Source organism: Mobula hypostoma, unplaced genomic scaffold, assembly GCF_963921235.1.
Source record: "Mobula hypostoma unplaced genomic scaffold, sMobHyp1.1 scaffold_56, whole genome shotgun sequence".
NCBI lineage: Eukaryota > Metazoa > Chordata > Chondrichthyes > Myliobatiformes > Myliobatidae > Mobula > Mobula hypostoma.
Window position 1 is genome coordinate 648,489 of NW_026948269.1, and position 16,940 is coordinate 665,428.

A 16,940-nucleotide genomic window follows, 5' to 3' on the forward strand; every position below is an offset into this window, starting at 1 on the left:
GAAAGCCCAACAAGCTTACTCCGCTTTATCCGCGGAAGATGCCCAGAAGTATGAGGTGGTGAAGGAGGCCATCCTCAGGATTTATGAGTTGGTCCCGGAGGCATACCGGCAGAGGTTCCGGAATGCGAGGAAGCGGTGGGACCGCACGTATTTGGAGTTTGCTCGCGAGATGCAAACATATTGTGAGCGTTGGTGCGCCTCGAAAGGGGTAGAGGGGGATTATGACAGACTGCTGCAACTGATTCTGATTGAGCAGTTTAAAGGTTGTGTCCCTGAGGGTATGAGACCCTACCTCGATGAGAAAGAGGCAGCCACGTTAGCCGCAACTGCTAAGTTAGCGGATGAGTATGCGTTGACGCATAAAATGAAGGTTGCCCCGAGTAAAGGCTACCAGAAGGGTAGTCAGGACGGCGGGGAGAGTCCACCGGAAAAGTCAGAAAGTAAGCCGGGGACTAGTGAAAAGGATAAGGTAGACCGGGAGCAGTCTGGTAGGAAGTCTCCTGGGGTCGTCTGTTATAATTGTGGGAAAGCCGGACACTTTGCGTCCAGGTTCTTTGCCCCAAGGAAGGAGACGGGAAAAGGAAAAGCGGAAATTTTGAATGGCTGTATTGAGCTGTTAAGCGAACCGCTAGGGAAGGACAGGTCTGAAAAAGTCCAGGAAGGGCGCGAGAGGTTTATCTCGGCCGGACTGGTGTCAGTGAAAAAGAGGTTAAAACCAGTTCCAGTGCGGATCTGGAGAGACACGGGAGCGTGTCAGTCACTAATACTGAAGAGTGTATTAGAGTTTAGCTCAGAGACCCAGACTGGGGAGGTAGAGGTCAAAGGTGTTGGGGAAGGGACAGAGTCAGTCCCTTTGCACCAGATACATTTACAGAGCAACCTGGTCTCTGGACTAGTCACGATCGGGGTGAGGTCCGAATTACCGATGAAAGACGTGGAAGTCTTGCTCGGTAATGACATCGCCGGAGGAATCGTGTTCCCAGTCGTGAGATTGACGGGTCAGCCTGCCAGCATGGAGGCCCCGCCCGCGATGGTGAATTTGGCTGAAACATTTCTGCCAACCTTGTATGAGACAGGGTGTAGTGAGATAAGAGGTAGTGAGGGAGCTGGGACGGACGTAGCAGTAGCCAGGAAAGAATTTGTGCAGACGCAGGAGCGAGACGAGGGGCTGATGGTTTTGGCCGAGACCGCTCTCTCTGACACAGCCTTGACAAGCTATTGTGCGGATAAGGAGGTGCTAAGGAAGAAAGGGAAATCAAGTACAGCATCCGCAGATGAGGAGTGGGGGGTGGTGCAAAAGAGTTATGGGGATGAGGTTTTTAACATGGCCCACGAGGTACCCCCCGGTGGACATTTTGCGGTGCTGGAGGAAACAGTTGGTGGAATCATGAAAGAGAGTTACCGGCTGCCCAGGGGGAAAAATGTTATTGATCATGACCGACGCGAACTGAGACGGTCACCGGCTTTTGATATGCTAACAAACCTAGTCGGTGTTAGCGTGGAAATCAATGAAGCTAGGGGCCCCCTGTTAAGAGAAAAAAAACCATTTTGAAAAGATTAGGATGGGATCGGTCAGATGGGAGAAGGCTATTGTTTTGGCCAGGTCTACTGATAAGGTCTCTCCCTTAATCCCCGAAGGAGTAATTAAACGACTCGCACCCATGTGTTTGATTGTCCCGAGGAAATGCAAAGAACTGGGACGTTGGGTTATGTCTGTTACAATAGGGCAGCCAAGTAAACAACACCCATATTTTTCGAGTAATTCAGTGACTAAAGGGCTGATGAACACAGAGGTGTGTATTGGCAATTTAACATGGCTGTCTGAAGCCAGTTTGATAGTGAACCTTGAAAAAAATGAATTCGGCCACACGAGAGTCACTTACCTGGGAATTGTGGTGACACAGGGGCAGCTGGCAGTGATGCAAGCTACAATGCAGGCTATCGCTGACCTCCCAACCCCGACAGACAAGAGGGCCCTCAGAAGGCTTTTGGAGATGGTGGGATACTGCAGGAAGTTTTGCAATAACTCTGCGGTCAATACCCGTCCCCCTCCTACTAAGCCCTTGCGAGAGAAAATTGAGTCGGAATGGGACGACCCTTGTTGTTGTGGTCCGGGACAAAACCAAATGAGAGGTTACATTGGTCGCAATTCATCAGTGTTTTTGGCCACTATGAAGTTTGCTGAGTTGGAGCCTGGTCTAAGGGATTATTAATAACACGTGTAAAAGGAACAGAAAATGTGATGACTGTCTGTCAAGGTGTTGACAGCTTCAAATTCTCTGTATTAGCTAAATAACTGTTAAAGATGTATATTGTGTATGTATCAGATAATGTAGTCATGTTTGTAATTTTTACCTCCCGGTAAAAATCCTTAAAGGGGGGAAGTGTTACGAGAATACACGTAAAATTAAGATGTTTGCTGGCCTGGGCTAGCATCAGTGGCATCAGCAGTTGGTCTGCCACCTGCCCTCAGGGGAAGGAGAGATAAGGAACAATGGAGCAGCGTCTGGAGATGTGTAATGAAGGGATGTGGGAGGGAGAGCTGTCTGGAGCGGCTCCCCCCTTTGAACCCTGAACTGTTTGAAGTGATGGACAGGCGATACCCCAGCAGGGGGATAAAAAGGGACAGGTTCGCTAAGACAGACACACACGCCACCCGAGGTAACGAGACCCTGGAAGCGGTACGCTTCTCACGAGTGGGTGAGAAGTGCCAGACAACGACCAGGGTGGAAAGGTACGATCAGCGGGAACCCGGTGTGTGTCCGCCCTTGCCTGGGTGCCGGGTTCACTGCAGAGGATCGACCGCATCTGGAGGAGGGGTCACAGTCGGTGACCTCAGGTGACATCACCAAGGACCCGCCCAAAAGCTGTTTGTGAGCCATCTCGCTGGTCTGTGAGCCATCCCGCTGGTCTGTGAGTGAAGCAGTGTTCTGAATGATCAGCTGTTCCTATTCTGTCTCTCTTCCCCCACCTTGTCCATCGCCATGGCAACGATTACTGCGAACTGAACTACAAACTGGACTGAACTTTGAGTCATTTTGAAATTGGTCATTTACCCCTAGACAACGATAGAGCTTGATTGATGCTGTTATCTTAATTCTGTGCACATGTGTGGTTATCATTGTTGAATTGTTGCATTTATTATCCTTTCGATTACTGTGTTGCTTGTTTCTTTAATAAAACTTTCTTAGTTCTAGTACTCCAGACTCCAACTGAGTGATCCATTTCTGCTGGTTTGGCAACCCAGTTACGGGGTACGTAACAGAGTCTATTACGACCAATCCATGATTAGAGATGTGGCAACACCTGGAACTCGTCCGGAATTAATATTACAGGATAATAGGTCTGGCCATTCCGAACACACACAACACATGAAAATCAATAAATGAGAAACAGCAGAAATATGCTAACCTTAAAGAGGAAAATGAACGACTATGGTACACGAGCAGGGTATAATACATCGTCCCATTTGTAATATACACGACTGGCATAATTCCAAAGTCACCACAGAACAGCATTAAACAATTCGACCCGCACGACAATATTTATGTAAATCTCCAGACAGCCACAATACGCAACACCATCAGAATCGGCCGAGAGTTCCAAGCGATTGAGAAATCAGTGGGCTTGTCCGTGTCCATACCGCAATTTTTATCAGTTTGAGCTGAGATAAAAAATAAAAATAAACATGCGATTCTACTGGAGTGAATGCAGAGGAGAGTCAACACGCAATTTGATCGGATGGAATTTTATTAGAAATCAGGAAGTGAGATGACATTATTTTCCTTGAAGCAGAGCAGGCACCGGAGGTTTCGGTGAAAATTGCACAATTATGGGTTCTGTGGTGTCAAACTTTCCTCCGTAACATCGTTGTCTAATGCGATGGACAAGTACAAGCTTTACTGTAAATTCGTGTAGACTGTTGACTTTTTTTTTCCATTTCATTCTTCTGCAAAAGACGAAAGTAACTAATGAGTTGCATTTTTGCCGATTTGGTCCTGAATGTCCCCAGAACCTGTCTCGCTTTCTCAGTCTGAGAAGGGTCTGGCGGTGACGAGTGCGGGAATATGGTGAAAAACTGAAAATTAAAGGTAGTATGAGTTTAATAATCGGTAGTAGTGGAGGTGGCGGGGTGCGGGTGTTGGAGAGTCTGTTCCTGTGCTGTGTTTCTCTTCGACTCTAAACCAGATTTACTCTCCCCTCTGCCACTTTCTCCGATGATCATTGGTTCTGTAGAGTCAAGATCGAAAACATTGCGACCGCCGCCGAGAAGAGTTTAGATATGTTGTTTATTAATTCGTTGAATAATTGACGTGAGCGGATATTTCGCTGCGCTGATGAACTGCTCTCTGAACTTGGACTGAGTTACCCCATAAATAAACGTGTTTGTGCAGCAACTTAATATCATCAGCATGTCTCCGGTGTGTTGAAACATGTATTCAGAATCGTTGTAATTATTTTGATCCAACCGGCGATGGTGTTAGAAAGAAACTCGGCAACACTCACCGACCACAGGACGATGAAGCTCCCGGAGATGGTGAGAAGTCAGATCACAGACCTCCTCCTGCTCTCCATCTCCGGGTCACTGCGGTTCTCCGCCTTGCTCTGACCCCTCAGCCCCTCACGGACGCGACTAGTCACCAAAATGTGTCTGACTGTCAGAGCGTTGAACAGCAGTATTAACACGAACGGGAGTGATGGCGTTAGGACGGGAGAAAGCCGGTCATATCCCACCCACCCGGGATCCGTATAGTAACCCCGTGTTGCAATACAGTCCCGGGATATATTGTCAACCACTTTCACAGGATGATATATAATAAATTCGGGCACATTAATAAAACAGAGCAGAACGCCGGTTGTTGTCTGAACCACAGCCGTAGTTTTCCCGGTGCAATATTTTATTTTCCGCTTCTGACAACAAATGGCGACAAACCGATCAAATGTAAAAGTGCCGGTGAACCAGACAGAACAGTCTGTGACTGCCTCTCCCAGGACAGAGATCACACTGCACACGGGGGTGATGTCCAGGAAAGTCCCGTGGAAGTAATAATAACCGACCCGCCACAATATCACCGCAAACACGATGGTCAGTAGATCCGCCGCTGCCGTGGCCACCAGGTAGCGAGTGGTGCGGGTGGAGAGGCCGCACTTTCCCCGGGACAGGATCACCATCGCCATTAAATTCACTGGAAAACAACAGAGAGAGCGAGTGAGTTACTGTGTGTCCGCTCCGTGGGTCTCGGGGCAGGGAGATGCTGGAAACGGAGAGCAGCTCATTCCCGGAGGTTTAAAACGCGGAAGGCGGGGATCGCCGGCGCCTCAAAGATGCCGATGCCGGGAGAAACGTTACAGTCCGGGGCGCTGCACGGAGAGCAGGGTTCGGGAAGGAGGCCGGGAACGCTTTGGAAAAGCAGTGTAAATCTCTGTCCATCAGGTTTCTGACTGATATGCAAAGCCGAGAAAGCCTCGGCAACTTTCTCAGCGACAGTGATTCCCGCGATCGGGTCACATCTGTTCACACTGTCCGGTACCGCTCAACCCCGCTGTCTCCGATTTTGTCCACGGACAGTTTCCAAAGCTCGTTGCAGATTTACTGCCCCCGTTCGCAGGATTGATCTCCTCCTCGGCTTCCGCCCACACGGGCCCGGCTCGGCTCGCTTATTTTAAATTCCGCAACTACTCTTCGCCGCGGTTCCTTCACACTCTGTCAGGGGATCGGATCAGAAAGTTCCCGTGTTGGTTTTATTTAATATTCTCCCTGACCCGCTCCGAATTACTGCGGCGTTAATCTGAATGCTCCGGTGCTGATGGTCCCGGAGCGGAGTGTCGCCGGTAACTTACCCCGTCTGACCTGTATCGGACCCCGCTGTGTCGGCTCTGAACTCCCGCTTCACTCCATCGATATCAGGGCGTGGAAACAAACCCCGGGAAACAAAAACCCACAGACACCCTTATTTAATTTTTCCGAATTCCCGAAACTCTCGGGATCTAATATGCAGTTGGTGTCATTTTCAGGATATAAATGTACATTTTGTGTCAATAACAGACTGGGGAATGTTGACTTGGTCCCTCAGCCAAATTGTTGACAGTTTGGGAACAACTGGGCTCCAAGCACCGGTCCCTACAACACCGACTGGGACATCCTGCAGGCCCGGGGAGGGTCTTGTTATTCCAGTGGCCACACATTTTAATTCCACGCCCATTCCCATTCTGACATGTCTATCCACGGCCTCCTCTTCTGTCAAGATGAAGCCACACTCAGGTTGGAGGAACAACACCTTATATTCCGTCTGGGTAGCCTCCAACCTGATGGCATGAACATCGTCTTCTCTAACTTCCGTAAATGCCCTTCCTCCCCTTCACACCCCAACCCTTATTTGTTTGTTTGTTTGTTTGTTTATTTATTAATCTTTATTATTTCCCCCCTTTTCTCTCTCTTTTTTCTCCTTCTTTCCCTCTCACTATGACTCCTTGCCTGCTCTCCACCCTCCGGGCTCCCCTCCCCTATTCTCTGTCCCCAGGCTTCCCGTCCCCTGATCCTCTCCCTTCTCCAGCCTCGTATCTCTTTTGCCAATCAACTTTCCAGCTCTTAGCTCCAGCCCTCCCCCTCCTGTCTTCTCCTGTCATTTCGGATCTCCCCTTCCCCCTCCAATTTCAAATTTCTTACTATCTCTTCTTTCAGTTAGTTCTGACGAAGGGTCTCGACCCGAAACGAGACTATACCTCTTCCTAGAGATGCTGCCCGGCCTGCTGCGTTCATCCAGCATTTTTGTGTGTGTTTCTTGTTCCTCCGAATTGTTTTGAGCTGTGAAATTGTTTTTTATATATCAGAAATAACCATGGAGACTAAAATTATCTAAGTTGAAATGTTGTCCTTCACTCACTGACGTGCTTTGTAAACTTTTAACAGTGTAGAAAAGTAAAAGCATTTGTGCATGGGAATCATAAACACAACAGCACGTTCGTTCCGCTGTATCTGTCAGTTTACCGGCGCTTGAATGCCGCCGATCCTTGAATGTGGAGGTGGAGATGCTGGAGAAGACAGCGTCCCACTCGCTACAAGGAGAGCCCGATCACGTGTCCATGTCCGTGATCTGATTGGATACATCGCCATGACGTTGATAGCAGTGTGATGTCATTCACTGGCTCTCATTTTGGAAGGGATTCCGTCGCCATCGCAGATACACCAACAGCTTCGCACTGGGAAGCGGCCGTTCACCTGCTCCGTGTGTGCGAAGAGACTCATTCAGTTAACCCACCTTGTGATGCTCCAGTGAGTTCACAATATGTAGAGGCCACATTTCTGTCCGGAGTGAGCAAAGAGTTTTACTAAACCACCCCAGCTGCTGCAGCATCAGCAACTTCACATTAGGGAGGAAATTCAGCCCTGGGAAAAGCCTCTGGCTATCCACACAGCCAATGCCTCTCATCATCTTGTACAACCTGCATGAATTTCCTGCATGATTTTCTCCAGACGGAATAAGACGATGAGCTCACTGTGGTTTTCTCGTTCTTCAGGGTTCCAGACGAAGGTGGTTAAACTCCTCCTTCCCTGCTCTTTTCAACTTTTGGTGTCATTTTCACTAATTTCAAAGGACTGTGCCTCAGACAGCTGAGTTGTTGTAATGCATCTCTAAAGTCTGACAGCAGACTAGTGAGTAAATCTTCGATGGAGCAGAGTCAGAAACCAAAGAGTTACCAGCCTGAGTCAGGAGTTTGGGGCTCCAGAAAGAGATGGAGCCTAGAGTTTACAAGGAGGAGGAGGAAGAGGAATCAGATCAGCAGGATGCGGCTAAAAATGGAAGATCAGAAACATCTTGAAACTGGTTGATCGAAAAATGTGGTTAATTTCTGCAAAATAATGGTGGAAATCAACAGATCAGGCAGTCAATGTGGAGAGGAATAACTAGACAACGTGTAGGCCGAGCCCCTTCAGCATGCATTGGCTGTGTACTCCTCTGCTTAGTTGCTGCCTGAACTGCAGAGTTCCTCCAGCACTTTGTGTGAATGTGTCTACATTTCCAGCAACAGCAGAATCTCTTGTGTTTTATATCTGCATTTGTAAGAACGTTCTACTTTGGCATTAAACACGCGGAACGTTTGCTGATATTGTTGTATTAGAGCTGCTTTCTGCGTTAAATGAGGTGCTGAGTTTTCTACACACACAAAAAAAACTGAGGTATACATTTGAACCGGTGCTTGCAGAAACTTTCAATGGCACCGTGATTAACTTGAAAGCTCTGCGTTACAATTCTCGCGTCGCTGAAGCACCGACCGAATGCGCAGGCGTCAGGGTTGCGGCTGGTCCCGAATATCACGCATGCGCAGTACACAAAAGGCCTCGGATATCGCTGCCGGTGAGTGTTTCTCCGTGAGACCGTTTTCACTACCGACTGAGGGGCAATTGCTGTGACATCCGGGAACTGTGACCCGCAATTCCGGGACAGTCCTGTTCTCTTCCCTCTCTCTCAGCCCCACGATCCGTACACGGGCCCCGGGGAGCTTCCGGCTGATGAGGGAATGGGAGCCGATGGATCTCTCAGACAGAACTGAGCTCCAGCTGTCTAAATGCAAGGATTAGGAACTCGGAGAAAGGGGAAAAAATCTTTTACATCACCCGTTGAGAAAATCACCTTTGATCTACCTCCAATCACAAACAAGAGAAAATCTGCAGATGCTGGAAATGCAAGCAACACACACAAAATGCCGGAATTCAGCATTAGTTCACTTTTCCATAGATGCTGCCTGGCCTGCTGAGTTCCTCCAGCATTTTGTGTGTGTTGATTGTTTCACCTCCTCTTGTTCTGGACTTTTTCTACCCGTGAGGACATGTCTTGACCCATTCACTCTATGAAGATAATGTGATGAAACACCTTTGCCCTGGGCAACAAGTAGCTTTCACATCACAAATGTGCCAGACTCGAATGAGACAGACTACTGCGCTTCCTTTTATATTCATTGGTATTACTGCACCATCAATGAGTTCACCACTGTCAGTCATTTGGGGGAGGGTTCAGGGGAAATATTAATGTACAATACAGAAACTGGTGTTACCTGTGTGTATTGTGATGTAAAAGTTGCTGGAGAATTTGCAACTGGGAAGAAGTGGAGTGATATTTTGAAATCTGACTTTTTAAAGTGTAATTTAACAAGCAAACCACATATGGACAACGTGTAAAAGCTCTGGTGAGAAAATCCTTCATTACCCGTTACAAGCTACATAGGTTGTGTGAGAGTGCAGATGAACTCGATCATACCCAGAGGAGATTACAGTTCCTATTGACAGTGATTTGCTAGCTGTTAAAATGAATACCTCTCTATATAAAATTTACTGTGCACGTGTTGTCACTGGGTGAAAAATGCACAGTACAAGATTTATATGCACACTGGTCATTACAAATTACAGAGCACATTGGTCCCTGATGCTCTCACCTACAAGATATGCATCTAGCTGCAGCTTGTAACCCTGCACTCAAGGAATTGGAACTTGAAATGGATGAATTCCAGATCATCCAGGAGTTGGAGGGGGTGATGGATATGACATGAAGAGAGGTGAGTTACACCCAAGGTGCAGGAAACTAGGTGAGAGTCAGGAAGGGGAATGAGTTTAAATAGCCATCACAGAGTGCTCTTGTGGTCATTCGCCACAACAAGAGGTGGACCACTTTAGAAACTGTTGGGGTGGGGGGGGGAAATTACCTGGCAGAGGAAAGTCAAAGGGGTGATAGGGGATTCGTTAGTTGGGGAAACAGAACAAGAGGGGACTAATATCCCAGTGGTAAGGCTTGCTAGTGCCAGTGTGGGGGAGGGGTTGATGTGGTTAAAATAAGTTGTAGGGGGAATGGGAGCCAGAATGAGAGAACAGATAGTGGCGAGGGTGAATTGAATTGAATTGAATTGAATTTATCACATATATCCTTCCTATACATGAGGAGTGGAAATCTTTATGTTACGTCTCCATCTAAATGTGCAATGTGTAATTTATAGTAATTTATAATAAATAGTTTGTACATAGGGCAGTCAATATAACATAGGAGTGCAATTGTATCAGCATGAATCAATCAGTCTGATGGCCTGGTAGAAGATGATGTCCTGGAGTCTGTTGGTCCTTTTGCTGTGGTACCGTTTCCTGGATGGTAGCAGCAGGAACAGTTTGTGGTTGTGGTGAATTGGGTCCCCAATATCCTTTGGGCCCTTTCGATACACCAGTTGCTGTAAATGTCCTGACTAGTGGAAAGTTCACATATACAGATGTGCTGGGCTGTCCGTACCACTCTCTGCAGGGCCCTGCGATTAAGGGAAGTACAGTTCCCATACCAGGCAGTGATGCAGCTGGTCAGGATGCTCTCAATTGTGTCCCTGTAGAAAGTTCTTAGGATTTGGGGCTCCATCCCAAACTTCTTCAACCATCTGAGGTGAAAGAGCTGTTGCTGTGCTCTTTTCACAACACAGCCGGTACAAACAGACCATGTGAAATCCTCGGTGATGTTTATGCCGAGGAACTTAAAGCTGTTCACCCTCTCAACCCCAGATCCATTGATGTCAATAGGGGTTAGCCTGTCTCCATTCCTCCTGTCGTCCACAATCAGCTCCTTTGTTCTTGTGACAATGAGGGAGAGTTTGTTTTCTTGACACCAGTCAGATGTTGTTCAGACCTCAGGTAGAGTCAGCAATCAAAAGGTTGAGTGTGGTGTGATGAATGTGCTGAGCTGTGTATATCACAATGCAAGAAGCATCGTAGGAAAGCCAGATGAGCTCAGGACAGGGAATTATGATATTGTAGTCATTACGGTAACTTGGTTGCACCCAACAGTCTGAGGGATTTAGAGGAACAAATTTGTGGAGAGATTGCAGACCATGCCAAGAAACAAAGTTTGGTTCAGTAAGTGATTTTAACCTTCCATATATTGACTGGGACTCACATACTTTAAAAGGACTAGATGGGGTAGAGTTTGTCAAATGTGCCCTTAATCAGTACATAGACTTCCTGATGTAGAAGTGTGCAATAAGCTGTTGGGAAATGATCCAGGACTGGTGACAGAAATTACACAGATCCCTGAAAGTCGCTTCACAGGTAGATGGGGTAGTTAAGAAAGCTTATGGAGTATTAGCTTTCATACGTCGAGGGATAGAGTTTAAGAGTCGCGATGTAATGATGCAGCTCTATAAAACTCTAGTTAGGCCACACTTGGAGTACTGTGTCCAGTTCTGGTCACCTCACTATAGGAAGGCTGTGGAAGCATTGGAAAGGGTACAGAGGAGATTTACCAGGATGCTGCCTGGTTTAAAAAGTATGCATTATGATCAGAGATTAAAGGAGCTAGGGCTTTACTCTTTGGAGAGCAGGAGGATGAGAGGAGACATGATAGAGGTGTACAAGATAATAATAGATAGAGTGGATAGACAGTGCCTCTTCCGCAGGGCACCACTGCTCAATATAAGAGTAAATGGCTTTAAGGAAAGGGGTGGGAGGTTCAAAGGGGATATTAGAGGAAGGTTTTTAATTCAGAGAGTGGTTGGTGAGTGGAAAGCACTGCCTGGGTCAGTGGTGGAGGCAGATACACTTGTGAAATTTAAGAGACTACTAGACTGGTATATAGAGGGATTTAAGTTTGGGGGGTTAATCGGAGGCAGGGTTTAAGGGTCGGCACAACATTGTGGGCCGAAGGACCTGTACTGTGCTGTACTATTCCATGTTCTATAATGCCATGAGATTCAAAGTAAATATGGAAAAAGAGAGGTCTGGACCATGGGTTGAGATTCTAAATTGGAGAAAGGTTAATTTTGATAGCATCAGAAAGGATCTGACACGTTTTTATCTACCTGCCAAAATAAAAGTTGGAAGGTAAATGGTGCAGGGAACCTGGGTTTTCAAGAGACATTGAGGCCCGGGATATTTTGTTCCTCTAAATGCCTCAGTCTGTTGGGTGCGACCAAGATTCATTAATGACTACAATATCATGATTCCACGCTCTGAGATCATCTGACTTTTTTTTTCGTCGTCTTCTGTTGGTTTCTAAAAGCTTTCCAGTAGTTTTTGCTCTATTATTTGCCCTCTGTTTGGCTTTTATGTTGGCTTTGGCTTCTCATTTCAGACACAGTCATGTCCTCCTACCTTTCCAATGCTTCCACTTCTTTGGGATGTGTCGATCACTCGGCTTCCGAATTGCTTCCAGCAACTCCAGCCATTGCTGCTCCGTTGTCACTCCTACCTTTTCCTGACAAGCAAAATGTGACCAACTTCTCTGTCATAGAAACATGGAGAAGTTCAGTACGGAAACAGGCTATTTGGCCCATCTAGTGAATGCCGAGAAAACATTTAGGCTGTCTAATTTAACTACCTGCACTAGGACCATCTCCCTTCATACCCCTACCATCCAGGCTCCCATCCAAACTTTTTTTTAAATGGTGAAATCGAGCTCATGTTCACCAGTTGTGCTGGCATCCACACTCTCATGCCAATTTCAGTAATGAACTTTTCCAAATATTCCCATTAAATTTTCACCTTCCCCATTTACCCATGACCTCTTGTTGTCATCCCACCCAACCTCTGTGGAAAAAGTTGCTTGCATTTATCCTATCTATACCCTCATAATTTTGTATACAGGACATCTAATAAATCCTCAAAGCAATGTATAATTTCATTGTATATGTTTAGAGCCTTTTTCAGATGTATAAGATGATGAGGGGCATTGATTGTGTGGATAGCCAGAGGTTTTTTTTTCCCAGGGCTGAAATGGCTAATACGAGGGGGCATAGTTTTAAGGTGCTTGGAAATAGATACCGAGGGGTGGTCAAGGGTAAGTTTTTTACACAGAGTGGTGGGTGTGTGGAATGCACTGCTGGCTATTTGTGTGAGAGTGTTTCAGTTACTGTGGGGCCAGGAACCCATGCAGCTCAGTGGGAACAGGGAATAATACCAATGGAGCGAGTCAAACTTAGCCAGGTCACAGACTGGAGATGGCAGAAATGTCCCATTCTCATAGAGACATGAAGAGCATCAGAAAATTTGATGGTCATTCCAGATACCAGCACTGTGCCCATTTAGAAGATGATTTCTCTCTCCAACTTGTGTTGAACCTCACTGTGACAGTGTGATGTCAGTTCACACCTTGACAACTCAAGTAATCTCATCTGAAATATTGTCCTTCACCCATTGATGGATTTTGTAAATGTTTTTACAGGTTAAAAATGACAAGGAATTTGTCTGCGGGAATCTCGAGAACAACACGCCAGTTTTGCAGTCGCTGTCCAGATATTTAAGAATTGGAACAAGGGATTCACTCGATCATCCTTCCTGCTCAGACTGTGGGAGGGATTCACTCGATCATCTGACCGACTTGCAAGTCCGTCATTTTACACAGAGGAGAGGCCATTCAGCTGCTCAGACTGTAGGGGTGGATTCACTCGGTCATTTCAACTGAAGGTACATCAGGTAGTTCACATTGGACAAGGTCATTCACCTGTTTTGTGTGTGAGAAGGGATTCAGTCGATTATCCCAGTTGTGGTCACACCAGACAGTTCACACTGGGCAGAGGCTGGTCATCTGCTGAATTTGTGGGGAAGGATTCACTCGGTCATTTGACCTAATGTCTCCCCAGCGAGTTCACACCAGGGAGCAGCAGTTCACCTGCTCGGACTGTGGGAAGGGATTCATTAAATCATATCAACTGAAGGTACATCAGCGAGTTCACACTGGAGAGAGGCCGTTCACCTGCTCAGACTGTGGGAAGGGATTCACTCTATCATCCAGCCTACTAATACACCAGCGATTTCACACTGGGGACAGGGCGTTCACCTGCTCTGTCTGTGGGAAGGGATTCCATCGACCAGCCGACCTTCATAGACACCACCAATTTCGCACAGGGGAGAAGCCGTTCACCTGCCCAGATTGTGGGAAAGGATTCACTTTACTATCTCACCTGCAGAGACATCAGTCAGTTCACACCAGGGAGAGGCCGTTCACCTGCTCAGTCTGTGGAAAGACATTCACCCAGTCATCCCACCTACAGAGACACCGGTCAGTTCACACAGGGGAGAAGCCGTTCAACTGCCCAGATTGTGGGAAAGGATTCACTTTACTATCTCACCTGCAGAGACACCAGTCAGTTCACACAGGGGAGAGGCCGTTCACCTGCTCTGACTGTGGGAAGGGATTCACTCAGACAGCTAGCCTACTGAGACACCAGCGAGTTCACACAGGGGAGAAGCTGTTCACCTGCTCAGAACGTGGGAAGGGATTCACTTCACACTGGAGAGAGGCCATTCACCTGCTCAGACTGTGGGAAGGGATTCACTTGCTCATCTCAACTGAAGGTACATCAGCGAGTTCACACTGGAGAGAGGCCATTCACTTGCTCAGACTGTGGGAAGACCTTCACTCAATCATCCAACCTACAGATGCACCAGCGAATTCACACAGGGGAGAGGCCGTTCACCTGCTCTGACTGTGGGAAGGGATTCATTCAGGCAGCTAGCCTACTGAAACACCAGCAAGTTCACACTGGGGAGAGGCCATTCACCTGTTCAGAATGTGGGAAAGGATTCACTCGGTCATCTGATCTGCTGGCACACCAGCGAGTTCACACGGGGGAGAGGCTGTTCACCCGCTCAGAACGTGGGAAGGGATTCTCTCAGTCATCTGATCCACTGGCACACCAGCGGGTTCACACTGGAGAGAGGCCATTCACCTGCTCAGACTGTGGGAAGGGATTCACTTGCTCATCTCAACTGAAGGTACATCAGCGAGTTCACACTGGGGAGAAGCCATTCACCTGCCCAGACTGTGGGAAGGGATTCACTCAGTAATCGAACCTTGTGACACACTATCGTTTTCACACTGGGCAGAAAGTTTCAATAAGCTGCATGTCGGATATTTGTCCATTACCATTGCTGAATGCAATTTTGAGAGTGACTGTCGGTGCTGAACTCTGCAATTATTGCTGCTGCTCACCACACCCAGTTCTGCACCCTGGTCACTGGGCATGGGAGGAGTTTCATCTGCTGCATATTCACCTTTAATGGGACTGGAGTTTAATATTCTAGATCTGAGACAAATAAAACAGTTCCATTTTAAACTCTGTCTCCGGTACTTGATGAATTTATAACACACCTAGTGTACAGTAGAGAGTCAACTCAGGCTGGCTGGACCCTGCCAGTGATTCTGTTCCACGACAGTCCTTTAAATCCTCTCACTCCCCAGCTCTTGCCCCATCCCCACCCCTCACCTCTTTTCTCTGACTATTTCCCGTCCACTCTCAGTCCAGAGGGAGGGTCTCGGCCCGAAATGTTGACGGTCCATTTCCCTCCACAGATGCTGCCCGACCCACTGAGTTCCTCCGGCAGTTTGTTCTTTGGTCTGTATAACCCGTGTTAGTGTGGGGAGCGGGATTTTACACCATATTCCCGGTACAATCTCAACAAAACACAAATAATTGTCACTTTGCCCGGACCAGTGGCCCCGCTTGCAGGGCAACAGTCTGCCGGTGTTTGCCCCCCAATGTGGTGAATCGCCACCACCGTGGGCTCAGACATTTCCACAGATGAGCCCCTCCTGTCCCCACCGGGACAAACATCCTGTCCGCCCCCTCTCTCACCGTCTTCATCCTTTCAATAAAATCCCCCTCTCCCTCCCCGGGGAACCGGCATCAAACCGACGGGCCGAGCGGTCTCCTCCTACCTCTCAGCGATACATCAGACTCCGGCCGCAGGAGACGCTTCACAAACGCCCCAACTTCCCTCGGAGGGAAATGAAAATAAATCAGAAAGCGGACATTTACTTCGGGTCTTGCTCCGCTTTGCGGTCGCCATGCGGCAGGAGACGGGGTAACGCCCTCTCGGCTGGTCCGCCTCCACTATTGGGTGTAACCAGTGATTGACATCGCTTCGCACCAATGGGAATAGCGCAGCTCTGCAATCAATTCAATTCCTCTGTTGACTGTTCGGGTGGTGGGGGGCGTGGCTCGTGCTCGGTAGCTCAGCCGTTAAACCGAAAAAGCTCCAGCACAGCAGCGCGTGTGTGACGTAAGGCACCGTGCTCGTGACAGCAGATGCAGATCCGGGGAGACCATGGGTGACGTCAGGCGCGTGGGGCGGGGCTGCTGTGTGACGTCACGTGAGGGGAGCGCTTCAGTTTTAAAACACCTTTTGTTGGGTCCGATCTGGAACAACAAAATTAAATTCGGGTTTCATCGGGACCGGATCCGGTGTTGTGAGATGTGTCCGGCTGTGCCGTGTTGTTGGTGGAGTGGGCAGCGGGGTGTTTGTCTCCGGGCTCTCCTCAGCCCCGGTTTTCACTTTGCGACCGAGCCCGGGCCGTGGATCAATTCCTTGTGGTTGTGCGGGGGGTTTGGGGCGAAGGGACAGTCTGTCTGTCTGTGTGGGTCGGGGTTATGAGTGGGTGTGGGTGTGGGTCCCGGGACAAATTAACTTGTAAACACCGGACCATCTGGTGAATTGGATCAGACAGCTTCGCTCGCCTGTCCTTTCAGGAAACAACAATTCTCTCTTCATATTAATGACTGTCTAAACTTGCTGTGAACAAGATTCTGTGTTACAAGATTGTGAGTTACAGAGTCTAGGACAGCTGTCACCGTCATGGGCTGCGAGTGCAGACAGGGATTGGGGTCACTGAGCTGTGCATCAGAGAAGGACACGGGTTTGTACAGCCTCCTGTGGGGTAGAAATGTCCACACGCTGAATTCGGATCTGCTGGCACATCGGGAGTCTGAAAGGGAAAGGGAATAGGGAAGGGGCCGAGCAGAGAGTTTTAACAGGGGAACCTGTTCAGGGGTGGAGGGGTACGGGAGCTGTCTGATAGATCGTTTTAATTGTTTTTTATAATCTGACAGATGGTGACTGAGGAAGAAGCTTGTTGACGGAGGATACCCGGAGGCGAGCAGCTCAGACACGGAATCAGGAATTGAATTGAATTGACTTT

General features: G+C 48.0%; 1 protein-coding gene across 1 annotated transcript; it reads left to right on the forward strand.

Moving 5' to 3' along the window:
- The first annotated feature begins 4,474 nt into the window (after positions 1-4,474).
- On the forward strand, positions 4,475-15,065 carry LOC134342282 (gastrula zinc finger protein XlCGF57.1-like). The gene is made up of 6 exons (XM_063040250.1): positions 4,475-4,537; positions 5,570-5,735; positions 7,162-7,273; positions 8,269-8,357; positions 13,724-14,062; positions 14,184-15,065. Exons 1-6 carry the CDS (start codon positions 4,475-4,477, stop codon positions 14,807-14,809), a joined length of 1,395 nt encoding a protein of 464 aa, XP_062896320.1. The 3' UTR covers positions 14,810-15,065.
- Positions 15,066-16,940: the final 1,875 nt, after the last annotated feature.

Bases quoted from the DNA above. Each gene is read 5' to 3' on its own strand.
- LOC134342282 (XM_063040250.1), top strand. From the start codon at position 4,475: ATGGTGTTAGAAAGAAACTCGGCAACACTCACCGACCACAGGACGATG. The intron at 4,538-5,569 runs GTGAGAAGTCAG...GTCCACGGACAG, and splicing joins CGATGAAGCTCCCGGAGATG to TTTCCAAAGCTCGTTGCAGA. The intron at 8,358-13,723 runs GTGAGTGTTTCT...TCACCTGCTCAG, and splicing joins GGCCTCGGATATCGCTGCCG to ACTGTGGGAAGGGATTCACT.